General features: G+C 42.1%; 1 protein-coding gene across 4 annotated transcripts in view; it reads right to left on the bottom strand.

Moving 5' to 3' along the window:
• Positions 1–1427: 1427 nt before the first annotated feature.
• Positions 1428–21622, bottom strand: part of TBL1X (transducin beta like 1 X-linked) — a 200208-nt gene continuing 180013 nt past the window's right edge. For all 4 annotated transcript variants that reach the window (XM_075428220.1, XM_075428236.1, XM_075428227.1 and 1 more), the window contains 9 exons: positions 19633–19696; positions 19432–19529; positions 17885–17945; positions 13506–13627; positions 11956–12030; positions 9436–9563; positions 8117–8282; positions 7223–7324; positions 1428–5783 (listed from right to left, as the gene is read on the bottom strand). In XM_075428220.1, the coding sequence (XP_075284335.1) occupies positions 5757–5783; positions 7223–7324; positions 8117–8282; positions 9436–9563; positions 11956–12030; positions 13506–13627; positions 17885–17945; positions 19432–19529; positions 19633–19696 (843 nt within the window). In that variant the 3' untranslated portion in view covers positions 1428–5756. The remainder of the gene's footprint in view (positions 5784–7222; positions 7325–8116; positions 8283–9435; positions 9564–11955; positions 12031–13505; positions 13628–17884; positions 17946–19431; positions 19530–19632; positions 19697–21622) is intronic.

Below are 21622 nucleotides of genomic sequence, written 5' to 3'. Positions count from 1 at the left end.
GCGAGGCCTCATCTGGAGTACTGTGTCCAGTTCTGGGCTCCCCAGTTCAAGAAAGATGAAGAGCTACTGGAGAGAGTCCAGCGGAGGGCTACGAGGATGGTGAGGGGACTGGAGCATCTCCCCTACGAGGAGAGATTGAGGGAGCTGGGCTTGTTCAGCCTGAAGAAGAGAAGGCTGAGAGGGGACCTTATAAATGCCTACAAATATCTGAAGGGTGGGTGTCAGGAGGATGGGGCCAAGCTCTTTTCAGTGGTGCCCAGCGACAGGACAAGGGGCAATGGGCACAAACTGAGGCACAGGAAGTTCCGTCTGAACATGAGGAAGAACTTCTTCCCTCTGAGGGTGACGGAGCACTGGCACAGGCTGCCCAGGGAGGTTGTGGAGTCTCCTTCTCTGGAGATATTCAAGACCCGCCTGGACAAGATCCTGTGCAGCCTGCTGTAGGTGACCCTGCTTCGGCAGGAGGGTTGGACTAGATGACCCACAGAGGTCCCTTCCAACCCCTACTATTCTGTGATTCTGTGATTCTGTAAGAGCATCTCATGGCTGCTCGAAGTGGTGGCGTCCTACAGCCTCTTAAGTGCCCATGACATAAAAAAGGACTTCATTTGTACCCAAAATAGAGCTGCTTTCTGTAAGAACTTCCCGTGATGCACCTACATTGCCTTCCTCAAAAAGGTCTGTGCAAAGTTTCCGCAAGACCTTGGACCCTCGCTGGCCATACCTGATGACTCCAAGCTCTGTGAGGCAGATCATCTTCAAAGCGAGACTCTGCCTGTTGTTTCGTTGTTCCCCCCCCGCCCCGAGCCCATGTTCGCCTGGGGCCGGTTGGGTTTGTCCTCCCACCTCTGGAACGCTTGGGTCCCTCCCCAGACCTGCCCAAGGTGCTTGGTGCCACATACTTACATGGAAGTAACTATTGGCAAGTGAATCTGCTGTTACATTATTGATAAGCTGGCTTCAGTTGTATTCACTTTGTTGTAAACTGTAATATTTTATATATACTTCATTGCTGCTGTTATCTATTGCTGGGTGCTGCTATAACTGATTGTTACTATACTCGATCACTGCTGTATTACTGATTGCTGCTGTACTATTGCTTGCTGATAACAATTTGTAATAGCTTGATATATATATACATATATTCTCTTCCTTAATCTAATTCCTTAAACTAGCAGACTTGCTAGTGGTGATTTGTGTGGTATTTGTGGCAATCTGTAATCAAGAGGAGAAGTGCAGAGGAAAAAGCTTCCACGTCCTTGTGCACTACAAAATGGCAGGAACCCACGGTCTCAGCCTTTATGCACCCGCGGGCCGGGCAGTCCTCTGGGTCGTGACACCACGACACAGCTTAAGGCACCCAAGCCCAGCTTGTAAGCGCAGGATGCAAAACAGCCACGAAAGAATAAGGAACAACACGCACAGAATTCTCTAATATCAAAATATAGCAATTTATTCAAGACACTGAATATGATCTGTTGATTCTCTCCTTAAAACAAATGAGCTACAATACACAAGGTGAATTTGAAGAAAGTGTGGGTGGGGGAGAAACAAAATAAGGGTTGATGTTGTTTCAACAGAACCTGGGAAATGCTGAAACGAGAACCAAGTCTGGCTGCAAGTCTGACACAGACAATAAAAACTGCAGAAGCCAGAATTCAGAATTTCAGTGAGTGGCTGAAAGAACATTTCTGCAATTGACAAAGAACCACATCTTTTGAAAAGGCAAAAGGAGGAAAAAAAGGAAGAAAACTAAAAAAGGGAAAAAGAAAAAAGAAACCCAAAAACAAAGCAGACCCTTACATTTGACAAAGTGCACTTCACTTGGCTCTAAAATTAGCTATTTTTTCTTTTTTTTTAAACAAATTAAAAGGAAATTTCTAAGATGTAGCATGGGGTTAATGTGTGTATAACCCTGTAAGTCAGGCCCTTTAGTGCCCCATAAGGGACCCAGTGTTTTCTACATAAAAGATTCAGTATCCTTCTAACCCACAGAGTTGAGTGGTTTTTTCAGAAACTGTTTTTTTTCACTTCAAGGCCAGTTCCAGCCAGCCAGCAATGACAAAAATCCAGTGAAGTTTCTCGATGGTTTCACAATCCTGCTTGGTCACTTAGGCTTTTCAATTTCTCTTCTGTTGCAAAGAATCACAAACAAAATTACCAAAAAATATTGTACTGAACATATTGTGGGTGAAGCCCGCCAGCCGGTTGCGTCGTGCCAGTCGGTGGCCGGCCAGGAGCCGCCCCGGCAGTGGGGGAAATCCAGAGCTCCCACGGGCGCCGTTCCACGGGCCAAGGCTTCCACGTCCACGCTGAGCTACAGCCTGCAAAAGCCGCTCTCCCCGGCGCCCGCTCCCAGTGAAACCGGCCTGCTAGGCTAGGACTAGCCTTTGCAGCTACGCCTTCTGCCTTCCTCAGTAGCTGCCCTCGTTAGCTGAAAACGCTCCACTACCGTATCTCCGAGGATCTTCTGGTCTTCAGAAAGGTGAATTTTCTTAGCTTCTCACATATGCTGCTTTCAGATCTGATGGTCTGTACAGCAAGCCCTCCGGACCTCCAGCGTCTCTCACGCGAAGGCTTTGCAAACCAACCGCTCTTCCCGTTTTGTCTCTCGGCTCCTCACCTCCAGGCGGGCGGGCAGCCGAAAGGTGTTGTTCTGACAATGCAAAAAAAGGAAAAAGGAGAAAGAAACAGGCAGCGTGGGCCCCGCCGAGTTACCCACGGCGGCCGTCCCGGGAAGCACCGCGAGCCGCGGGCTACGCAGCAGCCAGGCGTGCGGCGAACTCGGCCGCAGCAGCCGCGGCCCTCAGACGCCGGGACCTGGCGCAGGCAGGCGTCCGGCAGGGCTGGGCACGAGGCCGGGGCCCATCCATGCCGCCCGCAGACCCGCAGCCGCCGCGCGGTGCTCTCGGAAACGCCACTCGAAAGCAGCTTGGGAAGTTAACCGTCTGCACGCGACGACGGCAACCAAACCACCGACCCAACCGTGCTTCATAAAACCACATCAAACCTTTGTATTCAAGTCTCTCTCCGAACTTTTTAAGTAGTGACTTTAAATTAGTAGGTGCATGTGGTTAATATAAAACAGTGCAAAACTGCCACATGATCATCTCCAGCCCACGCTCTTGGAGCATAAAACTAAAATCAACACATGAACGCATTTAACGCCAAAAATAATCCCCAATACCTTCCAGTGTCCGATTCTTTGATATAAATTATAAACAAGCCTAACTGTCATTAATAACCACAATGCCACGTAACTCTGTTCACCTCAGGACTGAGTAACCCTTTGAGCAGTTACTTCATTTCATTCCTTTCTCCTTCCCAGACGTGTGCCTTCAAGATCCGCAGCTGAAGCTGGCCGTGGCTGGTTCCCCTGGAAGGACCAAGACACTGTGCAGATTCAAGCGTGAGGAGAGGGAAACACAGGAGAAAAATCGAGGTACAGATTCCACAATGCCACGACGATGCCACGATGCTCGGCAGGTCTCGCCCCACCAGCTCAGCACCAGGGCTCTGCTTTTGGCTTTGCCCAGATCAAATCACCACTTCAGCGGCCGTGGTCAAACCAAAGGGAAGATCCTGTGTTACAGAAACGGGGACTTCGGGCGGGAAGGTACGACATGATGTTAAGGGGCTTCTCTGCTTGTCGGTTTTTCCTCTCTCCTGCAGATCCTAGCCTAGCCTGCAGGCTCGAGAGGACACCTGCCGGACTCGGCCAGTTCCGAGGATCTAAGTATCGGCTGCCACCAGCCCACGGTTGCCTTACAGTTCACAGCACTGTCGGTTCCCTCCGCCTGTGCAGCCTTCTTGGCATCCGCCATTTGCTTTCAGAGTAACGCAGCTGTCCGCAGGCGTCCCTGCAGATGCCTACGCTTGCAGAGGAAATCGTGTCCGAAGTGGACAGGTGGAGCTTTGGAGTCTTCATCGTCATTCTGATCATTTCACCGGCTGTAACTTTACAGTAGTATATATGCTGAGATAGAATGTATACATCCTTTATCATGTCCCCACCTCACGCAGAGTTCTACGCCGTCTGGCGAGCAGCGCGCCGAGGCCAGCCCCAAGGCTAACGGGGTCAGGGCAGACAGCGAGCCTCCCGGTGCAGACCCAGAGCTCTCCCGGCAGCTGAGGGCGACGGCAGCACCACACGTTGCCCGACGCAGCGGTGGAGCCCGCTCGAGGTGTGCGCTGGCCACGGACGGACAGGAGCTCGGCAAGGGTCCACTCTTCAGCAACGACAGACGCAGTCAATAGATCGTGGTCCGACTGGTCCCATTAAGTCAGTGGTAAAACCCTACTGCCTTACTGGAAGAGAAGCAGCTGCGTGGGATGAACAGTGGAGGACAGCACTGCTCAGCCAGGCCATGGGCAGCCAAACCATGTTCTGTAAGACAACTGAGCTATCGCTGGAGGAAAGCAGATACACAATTTTTCTCCCCTGGTTACCAAGGATAAACAAAAATATGGACTCAGGAAAATGAATGCTATATTTATAGTCTCAAACTTATGAATCCCTTTTGTGTACACCACCAAACAGCCACAGAAATGAAATGAGACTGTATCAATGGCTGGCTGCTGGAAGAGGACTCTTAGGAAATGACTGGCATTTATTGTATCAAATGGCATTCTTTCTTACAGCACTTTCTGAGAGAGAAGAGAAAAAGGATACTGCACCTTTCATGTTCCTTGGACTCTGTGTCATTCTTTTTGCTTGAATTACACAACTGGTCTACATTTGGTGGCCATTTTAGGCTTTTAAAACTGTTTAACATAAAAAATATTTTTTTTCCAAAAATACACTGGGTTCTTTCTGTTAAAAGTCATCTTTCTCCTGTAAAAATCTTCCCCAGCACTGCATTCTTATATAAAGCACTTATTACACAATTTGCTGAAAGTGCCCTTGAGACGCTAAGATCTGAAGCATGGAGGATTTTTTTTTCTTTTAACGGAGAGAAAGAAAGGAAAAGGAAGATAGAGAATAGAGGAGAAGCAGTCTGTCAAAAATTTTCATTGTCATGTCCACCTGGCTGCATCTACTACGGGCATACAGGGAAAAAAGAAAAAAAAAAAAGGCAAGAAGAAAGAGGAGAAAAAAAAAAAGGAAGGAGAAGTTGGGAGTGGAAGGGAGAAATAAAAGGAAAACAAAAGTTTCATCCTAAGCCTGGGATCCTCCAGGCTGTAATATTCCAGCTGATAGAAAAACCACTGAACAAAAAAAGTAGTCTAGAAAATAGAAAGTGTTGTGATTACAAAGTTGAGCATTTCATCAGTACAAACTGGTCTTTGAACGTCCTTTGGGAGAGCAACTGTAGTGTCCAAATTGGAAGGAAAAAATACAACACCGCATGGAGGAGGACTTTTTTTCCCTTTTGGTTTATCACAGCATTTTTCTTTTTTTTTTTTTTTTTAATTAACTTTTTTTGGCACAGCTTCTTTTTCCCAGCCATCAGAGCAAGTTCTCAGACGCAAACCAAACAGTGCAATGCCTAGCTGGTGGCTTCATGCTTCCAAGGTTGAATGATCCAGGTGGAAACCATTCCCTCCCCCTCTGAAGTGACTGTGTTTTTACTCCTTGATGAAGGTTACGGACAAAATACTAGACATCTGTGGCCAGGGAGAGTTGGTTTCACGGTACACTCTAACTTTGTTCAAGTTTGTACAGTTCTGGAGCTGTTAAGAATAGTTTTGAAGAGTGCTTCTCCCCACACATTCACTGCTGGTCCATTTGAAATTTCTTCTAAAACATTTCACTTTTACTTCCGCAGATCTAGAACACAAACCTGAAGGGAAAAAGACTCAGCATTAAGAACCATTTCTGAAGGTGGCATGGTAGTCCTACTCATACAGCTGTATCTGGCCCCGCACGCAGGCTGGTCAGCCAGCTGTACGTCAGACTCCCCAGCTTCAGAGCAGCCCGTCTCAAGTACCTGTTCACATGCACGCAAGCAAGGGAACAACCTGACCTGTTGTGACGGGACAAGGAGCAATGGCTTTAAACTAAGGGAGGGTAGATTTAGACTCTATATAAGGAAGAAATTTTTTACTGTGAGGGTGGTGAAACACTGGAATAGGTTGCCCAGAGAGGTAGCGGAGACCCCATCCTTGGAAACATTCAAGGCCAGGCTGGATGGGGCTCTGAGCAACCTGCTCTGGTTGAAGATGTCTCTGCTCACTGCAGGGGGTTTGGGCTAGATGACCTCTAAAGGTCCCTTCCAACCCAAAGCATTCCATGATTCATTCTATGATGTGGGAGAAAACCGAAGTGAAAATCACACAGGTAACACTTAGCTGGCCTTTTGTTGGATTACGAACAAACATTGCGGTGGCACATCCCCTGTTCGACTATGGGCTCTATTTAGTTGCCTGAATACAGTGTCCACTTCCATTTCTGAAATATATCCAAACCAGGTGCAGGGGCCTGGCAGGCATGACACGGGACCTAGAGCGGATACGTGCCCACCGGGAGCAGCTGCTGGAAGCCAGGCATGGCACCATCTCAAATGGCACAAATGAGCTCGAGCAACTGAATCATGGCGTCGGTGTACCCTTTGTTAAAACAGCTGAAAGATACCCCTCTAAAGTAGTTACACCAGACAGCCATGTAGAAAAGTTATTTAAAAAAGCTGCAGAGTCTGTTATAACATCTGTGCATCCTTCACAAGCTGATCACACTACAACGGAAATTTTTTTAAAGTAACATTAACAGCAAAAATAGTCATGGATAATCAGTATCTCTATGGCAATACTTCTCCTTTACCACGCAATGAAATCTTTGGGCACCATGCTGAAAACTTCCTCTTTTTGGAACTATTCAAGGGTAAACTTCTTCTGTGGGATAAAACTTAGAAAGCCCCAGGACAATTTTTATTTGAGCATTGACTGCTGTGACCTAACCTTCATTAAAAATTGACAGCTGAGATAAATAATGACAGGAACAACACTAGTGTTGTCATCAAGTATCTGTTTAAAAGCCATTACCATCTTCGGTAGTATTCACCTATTCCACAAGCATTCTTCATTTCCAATAGGAACACCACCTCCTAGTATCTTCCAAAGTAGCAGCACTTTTAATATACTCCACAGAACTACTTATTTCTGTCTTGAGCTGCCCACCCTGCAGCTCTGTCCAGAGAAAGCAGTATGGCATGTATGGTTTTCTGTTGACACCCTCCAGAAGAGTAATCTCCACTCAAGATTTAGAACGTGTAAAGCTCCTTACCGATCCGTCTGATGCGCTTGCTCCCACTTTGTCTCCTCTAGCATTCCAGCAGACTTCAAAGATGCCCCCGGTGCCTCGGTAGCTATGTACTAGAGTTCCACTCTACAAAGCAAAACAGCACGCAAACGTTTGATACAGAAGTTCCCCTTCTTTTTCTCTGTGTGGCACTACATTACAGAGAGGAGAGTAGTGGCAGGCCAGGGAGGGGGGGGGCAGGGAGGCTATTCACATCACCCAACTATGGTCATCTCTGCAAGATGCTGAAGTTAGGAAAGCAGTCTTTGATAATGAGGAGAAACAGGCTCCTCCAGAAAGCAATTTACAGTAGGACTCTGACAGACCTGTTTCTGTCAACTTTGTAAGAGTAAAGGCCCGGGGAGTTAGGCTGAGGTGGCCTTTTCTAAAGTTTGTTAATTCAGGCTGTGAGGCATCAGTATCCAGAATTAAATCTGTGAAACTATGATGTCCCACTTATCTCCAGAATATCCCCAGCCCGCATACCCTTTGTATCTATCATCTCCTCACCACAAAGTATAAGCCACGTGCATTGGACTCACAGCCGAACTCGGCTTTTTACTAAATAAAAGTACTACTTATTTCTAAGAATCAATCTGCACCTTTGCTTCGCAAAGCTGACGGCACAACGTGACGTACCTATGGCCACGCATGCTAGTGTTTCAGCACACCATGAAGCCTGAGGAGAAATGTTCTGGACAGTCACCTCGCTCCACCCGAGCGACTCAGCTGTTACGCTGGGATTTGTATCAGCCAGTACAATCGGGTTCACCTTGGCTGGCAGGTCATACGCTACAGAGGTACATGTATTTTCATTTAAGCTTTTGCTATTAATGTGTCATCTAAAGTAGACGTGCTCCACATGAAGCAAAACAGTACCTGAGTATTCCATATATGGACACATTTGTCAAAGGACCCACTGGCTAGATATTTTCCATCAGGACTAAAAGCTACACTGTAGACAGGCTCTTGATGTTTTGTTAACGTATGGATGCAGACTCCTCGGTCAACGTCCCACAGCCGAACAGTGGAATCAAACGAAGCACTGCAAGAAGCGTTCAAACACAAGCATGTCTTAATTTGAGTGTTCATCAATTGCTAGTTTGATACTGTAAACGTTTCAAGAGAATAACACAGTTTTTTTCCTTGGCTAAGCAAGAAATAATGTTTCAAACAGAAAAGCTAATATTCACTACAGCCTTGACAAGACCTATATCCACAGAACTGAATTCTTGTGTGTGGAACCTCTGAGTTTATCTCAGGGTGCTGTACATAGGATCAGATCACTAGCCCTAAAAGGCCCAAGCTCCTGCTTTTTGAGATTCTATCTGGTATTATTCAGAAAGGTAAAATATATATTATCATTAATAGGATTAACTGTTCCAGAGAAATCTTATTTTTAACGGATTTGCATTATCTGACGAATTAGCATTCTACACTTCTCTAGAACTGTCGTTCTTTTCACTTGTTTCAGTGCTGTTTTTTGCTACAATCCATCTAAATCCCAAACTGTGGGCTTAGAAAAAGACAAGGGATATAATTGGTATTTAAAATAATATTAAAAGAACTACTCCAAGAAAGCAAATTTCTTCTTCCCTGCCCACTTTCAGACTAAGGAGTAAAACACACAAATCAGCTTCGATACAACTCCTCCCCAGACTGAATACACCATGAACTGATTTGATAATCCCATGGTACTACCATCAATCAGCATTCTACAAGTACACGTATTTCCTAAGCTCAAAGAAGAAATCTGAACAGATTTTCAAGTGGAATTTTGAAGATTATCCAAGCTTTTCTCCGCTAGTTAACCAGGCTATAAAAACAGTCACTATCTGCCCAGGCGAGCTGCGTGACCCTGGTTAGCACACATTCCGACCGGCTGAACGGGCTGTCATCTGTCTCATTAAGTACTTTCATTCATAACAACCGGATGCCGAATGTGAAGGTACAATGCCAAATTTACAATCCTTTCATCAAGGCAGCTGAAAAGCTAAATATATGACTGAATCTTCCTTCTTTTTCTTCTTCCTTTTTCACACAGGATTCCTTTCCCTTTGTGTCCATTCCCCTGATTTACAAGCGCAGGTACTTTTTACTGGAATTGTCTGCAGGAATACTGACAGCAAGGTGACAATAGAACTACTTGTCAGAAAGATGATGCTTCTTCTTAGTAGGCAACAGGAAGAGGTTTTTACCTTGCTAACATGATGTTGGAGTTTGGGTTGCTGGTGCCCGGTCCTGTAGGACTCCATTTGATAGTATAAATCTCTTTGCTGTGAGCCTGAAGATCATGTACACAGGTATCTTGCTTCATACTCCAAATCTAAGTCAGAGTAAGTATGAAGGTGGAAAATGGCAACATTACTGATCTCTTCTCAGCTGAATCATTTCAATTATATGTTATTCTTACCATTTGTTTGTTTAAGAACTTGACACACATGCGTACACACAAACGTAACTTAAACTTCAGTTTATTAATTAGAAGTTTGCCACCTAGCCTCATTAGGGGAAAGAACTACACATTTAATAGTATTTATTTCATAGATCGGAAGAACTGAATAGGTGCTGTGCTGCCCATAGCCTGTAACTGTATTTTCATACAGAAGCTTAAATTACTCTATTTAGAGAAGTTTAACTGCAGTTTAAGTCACATATTGCAACAGCAGTGATCTTACAGAATGAAAACAAAGTTTCAGTAACTGCTTAGAGCCTAGTAATTTTCTTTTATGCCAGTCAAGAGCCACATCAAATTTTCCTTTTCCTCCTGAACTCCGTTTGTCCTCCTGATGTTTTTAACAGCACAGACAATGGAACTAGATGAGCTATTTATGCAGTATTACATGGCCAAATACCTCAGCGTGAGATAAAGAATATGCTCAACAGAGACAACAGGTAATTTAGTACATCTTTTCCTCAGCTAACTAAGAAAACAAGACAAAGCTAATTCACAGCAGGGAAAATAACTCAAGTTTAGTCAGTTGGTTTCAGAGAGATACCAATAATGTACTATTGATTTAACTCACTTGTAACTCTGCACTATGAGGGAAATGATGCGCTCTTATGCTGAACTTTCATCAGCATACCTAGTCGGCTTTTGGAAACATTACGCAAAGCTTAGCCATGTTCTATGGCTAATAGGCAACATTCCAAGTAGTTGTAGGAAAATATCAAGAACTCCAAAAAAAGAGAAAAAAAAGAAGCCAGAGGGGAGTGATTTCCAAAGGAAAAGCATTAATAATAATGGCCTGGAGAAGATTTGCAGTCTCCATCACTGAAGATTTTTAAAAACCAGGGACAACAAACCATGAGCTCTTGTGCCAAATTCAGTGGTCAGAAGTTCGAACTGGTGCCAACAACACTGAGCCACAGTGGTTTTTAAAACACAGCACGCAACCAAAAAAATGTACTACCCCTGGGTCAGAATGTTTAAGCATAATAACATTGGTTACTACGATACTGCTTTGTGGCAGCATAACAGACAAGGTGCTCTCTTTCAGTTGCTTCTAGCCCTATTTTCTGTAAATTTCCAGTTCTGTAAGTAGTCCACAATAATACATCTAGAATCCAGGGCAATGAAAATCCCAGTGGATACATGGCAAAGACAGAGTGGAACTGAGCAGAAGTCAGTCTACCTACGCAGAGGAAACATTCATAACGCTGACATGCACTTCGCTCTCACCTACGAGTTCTGCTGTTCTCTCAGTTTCAGTCCTTATACACAGGCTGTGTGCATGCTGGGAACATCTCTTGCTTCAGCTGTGTCAATCAGCAGCGCAAAGAGGTATGAGCTTTAATTAACACAACTACACTATGAGGGAACTGTATTACTTGTTCAACTCTATCCACAAAACCAAATCTTTCCTGGGATGTTTGCTTTGCTCAAGGTCCAGCAGGAGGGCTTTGCTGTTACGACACACAGCTATTCCTATATTCCACCTACTCCTTCGTTCAATGTGGCTGGCAAAGAAGAATGAGACTGAGAGGAGTCTGGGCTGGAAAAGCTCTACCCTGAAAAGTATTTCTGCAAGCCCAGACTCTCCCTGTACCAGCAATACTTTTCCGGTACAGTGCAATGGCCCAGATGTGCTGGTAAAGCAACCTACCCTGCCTGCGAGCCAGAATCCAGATTCATTCCATGTCACTTCAGGCACCGAACAGAGGCATGTAGACCAGCACCATAGCTGCTTTTAGGCTTCTCATACAGTGAATGGATAAAGACAGGCGTTTTCAGAGAGCAATTGAGATTTTTGGTGGGCTCTGAATTTATATATCCTGTCCCACTGGTTAGTATTAAAAAAAAAAAATCAAATGGCACCAATGAAATTACTTTCAGAAGAAGGACTCCACAGACAAAACTCTTTGTTTTTATATTCTTTTCAAGCTGTAACGACTAGACTGCTTCTTAGCATAGGGACTGTGCCTCTGTTGACAGGCAAGCAGGTGTGTGTATATATATGTGTACATTTAAACTACGACTTCTCTGACAGTGACATATCAGTCACTTAACACTTCTTTGAACAGGATGTCTTGATTTTCCCAGTAGCTGCTTCTCTGTGTTCAATCTTTCACATCAGCTTTAAGAAATGTGGGACAAAACAAAACTATTATTCGTGCAGAGTTTTAAGTGATACAGTACCAGCCTTCTAGAGAAGATTAAAAAATAGACATAATGTTTGTCTTTACCTCTTGAACAGCAGGGATGGAAACTGTATTACCTTTAATGTCATATCATCGGAGCAAGATGCTAGCAGCATGCCAGATGGGTCCCATTTGATTGCATTAACCTCGTTCTGAAATAAAGAGTTGTTTTATTAAGGAAATATTCTGGTTACCAGCATCGTACTGGGCACCCAGCAGAGGGCACTCATGGCTCACGCATGCAACAAGTTCCACCACAAATTGCTGCCCCGGTTGCTTTCTGGGTGAACAAAAGCTGCACTGCTTCTGTAACACGCTATCAAAGAGTCATTTAGGAACGGTGACCATTTTGTGCTGGTGAACAATACACACCATCAGTCTTCGGGTACATGTTCTGCCACAAAGTCTCTCATACGCTTCCCTCTAATGCTAGCATTTCAATAAACCCGCAAACCAGACAGATTGATGTTACAGCATTAACTCCTTTTTAAAATTCAGGTATTTCTTTGGTTAATGTTCTACAGATCTCAGAGACACAAATTTTCAATGGGAAATACTGGTGGGGTATGAAGTCTTGTGGAGTTTGTAATTTTTAGTATTGCAGCTTACAACAATGCTGGTCTCTCTAAGGAGAGGTGTATGTGTAAATGAAACCCAGGACGGAATATTGAGTAGTTTACGATGCTTTCTCTATCAATCTTTCTAGCACTTTGTAATTAACTAAGCCTAGTGTATCCCATTGGTAATAAGTAAGTTTTCTGTGCTTTTTTGAGGGTCATATGTATGGGAGAAAAAAGCATTTCATAAAAAGGGAAAGACTGTTTTTTAAAAATATAAATTGGCTCAGGGTCTCCATGAAAATAATCCTGGAAAATACTTAAATTTTGCTTTATCCATTTTACATGTTTCAGTCACAATTAAAAGGAACTGTGCAGATATTGGAAGTAAAAATTTGGATCACGTGCAAAATGGTGCATTTCATATAAGCATAAAAAGCACCAGTCTGTTGGTAGGAAGGTACAACCACTGATGAAATAACAGTTCCCTATCATTTTAACCACAGACTAGATAAAGGTCTCCAAATGCACCGTTTTTCCTCAGTGTTGAGACAGCAAGTTCTGGAAGTTAGTATCTAAATTACAGGTCAGTATATGATAGCAGTTTTCTCATGAATGAAAGCTTGCAAAACTAGCCTTTGACAGTCATTAAATACCACCAGGAAAAGAGGGGAGAAATACATCTTAAACAGATCTTAGATTACACTGATTCTAAAACTGAAGAATGGCTGGAGGTAAATTGTTCTCTCCTTATTCATAGCTCTCATTTGCTAAAGGAAATTAAGCCAGCGGAAAACAAAATCTTATTTATTAATGTGCTCTTAGTCTGCACCTCATGCTACATATAAATAGTCTCACCGTTTAAGCTGCAGGTTTTGCCTCCTACAGTGATTTAGAACAGCTTATCCCTTCTCACAGGCAGTGAATCACTCCCAAGGAATATGGTTTTAGGGCAGCAACAGGATTTAACAACTTTGATGCTGGAACACACCCTGTAAACACATCATCTGCCATCATTGTAACACACTGCTGTGACTTCATCACTAACTTTTTGGACTTCCTAAACTTACTGTGTGTCCTTGAAAGGTTTTAACGGGACGATCACAGCCAAGTCTGCATACATGAATGCACATGTCAGTGCTGCAGGAGGCAAAGGTAGTGTTGTTCTGCCAGTCCACATCCAGAGCAGGAGCTGTGAAGTACAAACAACGGAAGGAACATCAGGGACCACAGCAAAGACACAGCTATCCTCAGCCATTTTCCTCCTGTCACCCATCTGGATCAAACGGCCTAGAAGCTAGTTCTTGGCCTATCAGGTCTATCACCTACTACCAGTTACAGGGATGACAGGGACTGTCGGAAGGGCACAAATTGTTTTTTTCTCTTGTAGTGGCTAATGTGGATGTTTTGCATGGAATCTATTTATGAGAATCTTTTGGGTTAAGTTACATAACAGTGGGCAAAACAACCTGCCTCCACCCTCCCTGCTCCCAGCTACACACGTCTCTTAGGCCGTCTCTACCACTCGTTCCTCTGTAAGCCAGTTCAGCAAAGAACCTGGAAGAAAAATAATCCAAACAAAACATGGATAATTTCAGCTAGGGTAGAAAAACTGTTCTGGTGAATGCCAGACACGACAAACGGGAGGGAGAAGAAGCAGGTGGCCATCTTCCTTTGCACTAGCTTTAAGCAACCACCGATGCAAACCTATCGTTCTGTGCAGACATGTGGATTAATAATACCTACATTCAGTTTAATTTAGTTGGGGACTGATATAAGATAGAGACGTTGATAAAGCTGATTTGAAATGAGAGGAAGAGTTTCTGTAGAGGGTTTGGCATTAACTAAGACTGAAGGAATGGAAACTTTGTACACAGATTGCACATGAACATGAAACTAGTACCTATGTGCAACACACACACCTTGCAAAAGTGTGGCAAAGCCCCAAGCCCCTACCCTTTTACAGCACCTCCCTGCAGACTAACAGCACGCACAGGAGTAGGAGGGAACTCCTGACATACAGTTTGCTTGTGTTTCTGTGACTGTTGCTTGTTTTTTTTGCTCAGGAAAGGGTTTAGCTGCCCTCCAGAGGATGCTGTAAGACTTGCTAAAATAGAGAAATCTTCATTCTCAGCACACTCCTCTGAGAAGCAAGCGTGTCAGAATGAGCCCAGCATATAGGAAGCAAAGTTGAATCTCTTCCTGGCAACAACACAATGCAAGCTTAGCATTAAAATGAAACCAAGAAATGCCTTATTCAAATATATTCAGAGAAATATTTTTGTAATACAGAGGTGAAAAGACATCTGTTCTGCCAAGCCTGTTATATTTAAATTATGTTTTTTCCATTATAATTTTATGAGCTGCAAAATGAGATTGAACCACATCACCTGAATCACCAGGCAGTTCTCTAAATGAGAACCGAGGGCTGAAATTGTTTCAAATACAAATATTTTTTAGAATATTAATGAAAAAGCTCAATAATTCTGTGTGACAGGTAAGAAATTTCTACATTGTGGAAATACAAAGGAAATTTCCATGAGGAAAGCAGGTTACTTCTGAGTTTTTCAAGGAAAGGAACGTGAACGAGGATCAGGAAACAGTAAAGGACTTTGATTCTTTAATTGCCTGTTTGTCTTTCTTTTTATGCTGCAAGCTTTGCATTACTGTTTTAGAGCAAACAAAAATCTATCTTCATTAATAGCAATATGCCTTCAGGGCTAATATCTAGTATGCTACGTATGAGTTGAAAAATAATTTTCTGAGAGCTATTGGCACCTAAAGAGATGGATTTGCACTGCAACGTAATTTGAATCATAGAGTGTTGATAATTAATACTGTTCATTTACTGGTGTATTTAATCGTATGTTTACTGGATAAGTAACTGAATAAAATGGTTGGGAAACACCAACCAAATGTGGTTTTTGATGCAAGTAATCGAAATGCCAAAGTGTCTCCAAAACCACAGGATACTAGCCAAATTGATTAAAAATAATTAGAATGTCATCTAATAAAAGCAGCAACAAATCCGTTAAAAATGCAGCTAAAATAAACCCCAACAATAAAAGTGTTACAATAATTATCAGTTAATTCAAGCTTTTTCTGAACAAATTCAGGTGTGATTCAGAATTAGAAGCTCAGAAGAGGACAGAGTTCAGTGTCTGCAGGGAGTGATTCAGAGCACTTAGACGTCTAAAACTGGGTCATACAAATACCTCTTACGGTATCACTTAACCAGTTTGTTCCTGCTTGCATAGACATCAGTCTGCATCTATCAGTAGATGTGAAAATTGGATTATTCCACTCCATTTTAAAGAAATTAGCTTTGTGAATACATATTTTGACCAAATGCCCTATGATGACTAAGAGTTTTGCAAAGAATAATGAAACCCTAGAAGCTACTTATCCACATACTTACATATTTGGACCACAAAACCTTGAAGCTACATGGGAACATCAATGATACAGAGGCCATCAGGATCTAGACAAAGGAGTCTTTCATATGTACTTTAAGATGACAGTTTTGTCCATATGGGTTTAAATTAAACAAGTTGTTGTAAAGCAGCTGAGAGTAAAAAATTTATGTTATTCTCAGGCCAACTATCTCCAGACTTCAAAGAAGTATGCAAAGAAGTACGCCACACAAGTATGTGTTAAAGGAACTGTGCTCTGTCTAGGCTAGACTTTTAACTGTTAAAATGTCACCTTTAATCTTTGCGTAGACAAGGTTTTCAGATTCCAGATATGGTAAGGAATTTGCTCTTAGTTTGTTCTGGTGAGTAAGTAATGCAAGGAGGACAAGGTGAGGTCTTTCTGCCTTTAAACTTGCGTGAAGACAGAGACTCCAGATGATTTTAAGGGGCTTTTTGTAGGACATATGCTTTCGGCCTATCAACAATTTCCTTAATAACTAAATGCTTTACTTCCCTATGAAAACATATTTGAAACTATGAAAAAAAAAAAAGCCTCTCCACATCCCTACTTCAGTTGTGCCTTATGATCCAAACATCATGCCTAATAAGATTTTTTAAAAAAATCTGTTAATGCAGACAGACATCGGCATATCGCATTGGAAGATGCAGTTAAGTTCTCAACTTGCTAAAAGGGGAATAAAGTGCTATGTACTTGATGCACATCACCGCTAAGACAGCTACACGTCAGTGAACATGATTCTGAAGGGGCAACCAAGTTCTGAATCTGCAGCTGCTTCAATCAATAGTTAGGGATCAGAAGGCTGAAGAGTCTCATTAACTACATCGCTATGCAGCTTGAAGTTTGTTTTTATGGAACAGTTAGGAAAGACAAATAAATGCCACAGGGAGACAATCTGTCAGCAGACAGTGACTCCTCCAAACTGACAGTTGCATTAATAAATGAGAAGATGAGTGACAAAAATGTAGAGTATGGATCTGCTGTGTGCACAGACATACTTTTTGTCTTCTGTTGAATAACCTTTTCAATTGCTACTGTGCATTAATAACACCTGTGAAAATGTGAGAATGAGAACTAGAAATTGAGTTGAAAAGCATGTGTAAATTAATGTTTTAAAATTAGTAGTAAAGTAAGTGTTTTAAACACCACTAGGCACCTTGTGAAAGCCTGCTCTATTTAAAAATGGATTAGTTACAGTGAACACACAGGAAGATGAACATTTCTAGCATCAGAATCTGGAATGTTTTGGTGGTTTCAGACTCAGTTTGACTACTGCCTTTAAAACTTCTTCACTGTGACAACTAATCCAGTTTGGATCATGAATTCAGTCATCATCTTACAGGTCTGGTCTCAAGTGAATTTAAGATTATGTCAATGATTGCCTGTTACTCAAGATTACCTAGTATCTGGTACATGTCCTGTCTTCCTGAAGCCGACCAGATCTACAAATGACCATCCAAGTAAAGGTTACAGTGCAGTGAGGTTTTGAAACGCAAGGCTGGCAAGTGACTTCTGATAACCAGGGAAAGCAAATACTGAGGAACTTCAAATCAGAATTAAAAGGTAAGAAATCCCTGAGCACCTTCGTGCTTGCAGTGGTGAATGCAAGCTGCACGACAAATCCGTCTGCTTCTGTCTGAAGTCAGCTTCATTGCAACAGGAGCAGAAAGAGTGGAAGAGATCCCAGAGACCTCCACAGAAAAGTCTCTTCATAAACCACCACTTGGGACGATTCAAGCGCATAGATAATGACAGAATCATTCAACTAGGTAGAAATGACTACGGTATAAATCCTCCTCCACAGTCAGTTTGACTTTCAAGGCTGTTGTCACAGAACCCCATCTTTCTGACAAAAGAATAAACCCACCAGCCATGATACTCAGGACAGTTAAAGCACAAAAACCTTGTTTCAAAATTTACTTCTCTCTGGCAGATGGATTTTTGCAAAAGGATAAATTAGATTGACAAAGTTAAAAAGTGCGCTTCATTTTACTAACAAGAGTTATCCAGAAATTACCTGAATGGAAAGGAAACTGCTGTTTAGCTTCTCCTGTGTGAGCATCCCAAATTATTGTTGTCTGCATCCGAAGGGAGAAAAAAAAAGATTAGTGACTGTTCAGCTCACAGAAAACAGAGAGAGCCCTCACTAAGGAGCAATTCTAAAAGATGGACTGATAAAATTATTGACTGCAGAGAGACTTGTGCGCTAAACAGCTGAAAAAACAGAAATCACTTCCAAATATTACAGCATAATAACCCAAGTGCAGATAGAGAAGTATCACCCCTACAGAGAAAGTAATATAACTGCTAAGAATGGGCATATTCTCTCCAAATAATGCTAGAAGACAGCACTACAAATTTTTAATAAGCATTTAGTTACAGCTGTTTCAGTTATCTTCCTCAAAGAAGACTTTTTTCCCCTTTTCAAAGGTGCAAGTTGAATTCTATTACAAAACTACACGATACTTCTTGCCACTGTGGTGGGACAGACTGAAGTGTAATTTGCTTACTACAGGTTTAATCCATACTCACAGCACACATAAGCAACTCCCCTGTAGAGCTCAGTGCCACCTTCTGAGTGAACTGTTAATTTACTGGGAGTATATGATTCCAGAAAATAAATTAAGGGTGCCTCATCTTGCTGATAATGTGTCGTCCACAGAATCACTGCTGTTATCGGGAATGTAAATTTGCCAGAATAATGGAACTGCCATTGGGACACAAGTGTAGCTGAATATGAGCCAGCATTAAAAGGAAAAAAACCTCTAAGTTTCCATTTTCACAAGCACGTGAAAATATGGGAATCTGTCAAGCCTACAAATCAGATGTACAAGCCTGAGCTTGTTTCCCTAGACTCCACGTGCCAGCTGCTGGAGAGAAGCGCTGTCAGTGGATCTCACTGTAACACAGGCCATGCAACCCATCACTTGGCAGCACCATTTTCCCCTCTGAATTTTATAATGGAAAGCAAGGATGACGTATATATACAACGTACAGACATTGAAAGTTAGGCAAGATGAATGCTGTGTACTTTCCAGTTTTAGTTTTAATGGATTTGTGCTCATCATTAGCAGTCATCTGTTCATTTTAATCTCTAATATGCACTCAGATAAAATTATCATGTTTTCTCAATTTTGAGTTCAGAACTACCATGTTTTTTCATATTTGCAGAAGAAGCCATATTTATTTTATTCAAATACAAGTGTTTCAAGAATTGGATGAGCTAAAAGGTCAAATATCTTTAAGATCACTTTCTTCCTGGAAATAGTTAGTTGATAAAACTACAAACAAAAGTAGTGGAAGCAGTTCTTTCCTTAGTTGCGAAACATTTAAGATGTAATTTTACACAGGGGGCAAGTGGAGTTGTTTTTTTTGAGTAAAATCTTTTACATTCAAATAGTACACATATATGCAGCCTCAAAAATGTAATCAATATGCATTAAAACATATTAAAGTAAACTCTCCAGGATGCCTGAAGGAGAAAATAATTTCACAGAATTCAGCAGCACAAACTCACTGAGTGAACACATTTATATGGTAGAATAATGTATTTTTAAAACTCACTTTATCAACACCAGCACTTAAAATATAATTCCCCTTTTTGTTCCATTTCAGGGCAAATATTGGACCTTTATGTTGACCTAAGGTGCTTGCAAGGTTACCTGGAATAAAGAAAAGCTTAATATTACAATTTGTTTACAAATTAGCCAAATTACAGTCCACTGCTGTTCAGTGCTTAAGAACAATAAATGTTGTCTGACTCACCATCTTCTGTCCATATTCTTGCAAAACCATCATATGAGCCTGTAGCCAATAGTGTTCCATCACTCTGTTGGGATACATATAAGTGGCAAAGGTCAAAAAATCTATTTCAATGAACATTTTTTTTCCTTTTCTTTTTAAGTTTTGTGCATTGTGTTTTATGGGAAATCTGAGTCCATGCACTGAGACAGATTACGATTTAAACTAATGGTTATTACTGCAGTCAGCAAAGAGAAAATAAAACCCTCTAACATACTGTGAAATACTAGGCTACACCACCAGATAAGAATAATTTAATCAAAAGGATTAGAAAAAGAAAACAAGATATTGCAAATTCTATGGGGTTCTTCCAGATAACAAATAGATGCTACTTCTTAGACATAAAGAGCCTACAAAACACCAACAGATCATCCAAATCCTCACTAAATCCCAGTTCAGTGAAATTCAGGCACCTCTACTTGAAAGAAGGACCTAAGCACCTAAGCCACTTGTACTCATGGTTGACATCTCAAACGCTATCCACCACAAAGAAGCTGCTTCCTACTTGTCTGAACACAGACTCCCACCCATGCTCAGAGGCACAGCACCACGAATAGCCTGAGAAAGGTTGGATTCATGGGTCCCAACGAAGAGAAAAAAAGCGCCAGGATCATGATCAGCGAATTACACGCATTCTGCTGGAGGGAGCCCTTCGCTGAAGGGTATCTCCTATGCAGCCAAAGACGCTAGACTTCTTGGGCCAGAATGAGAATGAATAAAAAGGAACTCGACCCTGCAACCTGGTGAGGACGGATACTGTTGGAGCTGGGTGTTTAGTCTATAAAAATTCCAGCACCTGGGCTAGCAGTGAGATTCACTCCATTCATCTCCAGATGCCTAGAAGTTAGGAGTTAGTTGAAGAGAGGAACCTGGTCTCCCTCTATAACTAACAGCATCCCCCAACTCTGGAGTGTAATTCATGATTCCATTTGCTTTAGGCTCTGCCCAGACCAACACGAAGGCACGTAGCGCTGTTTCTGCTGACTTAGAGGGAGTCTACATGACTAGTTTGATGGTTAAATCTAAGAGAGATGAATCCTACCCTTGGTACCAAAGGACATGATCTGAATATGGCCTCTAGAAGTAGCCTTTCTTATTACAACATAAATCACATAAAACTAAGAAGAACCGACTTAATATCACCAGTGTGAAAATTTCACGGTGAAATATGATTAATATTGTGGTTCTAAATAAACAATAAAGGCAGATGCCATTTCTAGCATCATGAATATAAACTTAGGAAAAAGCATAATATAATCCTTTAAAATGCATGTCCACTCCAAGCCTCCAAAAACAAGTCAGAGCAGCTGTAGATTTAACTCCAAGGTATAATGATGTAGGGGGAAAAATACCACAATTTAAGCCAACTTCACTGTGATATACACTTCTCTGGACCACTGATGAAGACACAGGTGATAAGACCAATAAGGGAAGGAAAGCTAAGGGACTAGATGTGTGGTTTATCCAACTTTGTCAGTGGTAATTCACATTCTCTGGAAAACACAAAGCAAGTTGGAAGCACTTCAAGTGTTTAAATTACGAACATTTCCTTACATTAAGTACTAGCACAATGCAAGTGAAGTATCAATGACCAGTGAAGTCTGGAAAGGTAAGGAACTACTACAGGAAACACTAGAGGATGCCCTGTATGTTTCAGGCAACTTTTCTCATAACCGTTCTGCACCTTTGCATGTTTTCCTCTTTCAATTACTCTTTTCCTACTCCTCAATTCATTTCTTCCCGCCTATTTTTCTTCACCGTGATACCCACAGGAAACAACTAATGAACATTCTTGGGTTTTATCTTTATTTGCTTTGTTAACCTACCTCTGCTTTCTGCACTATTCAGCAACTTCTTTCATTGTGTCAAATATAAAATACATTGGGGAAGCTGATTTGTGCAGTGGCCTTATCTTTTACTTCTGTGAAGCACCTGGCTCACCTGAAGGTCAGTA

This window comes from Opisthocomus hoazin, chromosome 1, assembly GCF_030867145.1.
Source record: "Opisthocomus hoazin isolate bOpiHoa1 chromosome 1, bOpiHoa1.hap1, whole genome shotgun sequence".
Taxonomy (NCBI): Eukaryota; Metazoa; Chordata; class Aves; order Opisthocomiformes; family Opisthocomidae; genus Opisthocomus; species Opisthocomus hoazin.
This window is presented reverse-complemented; position numbering and strand designations above follow the sequence as displayed.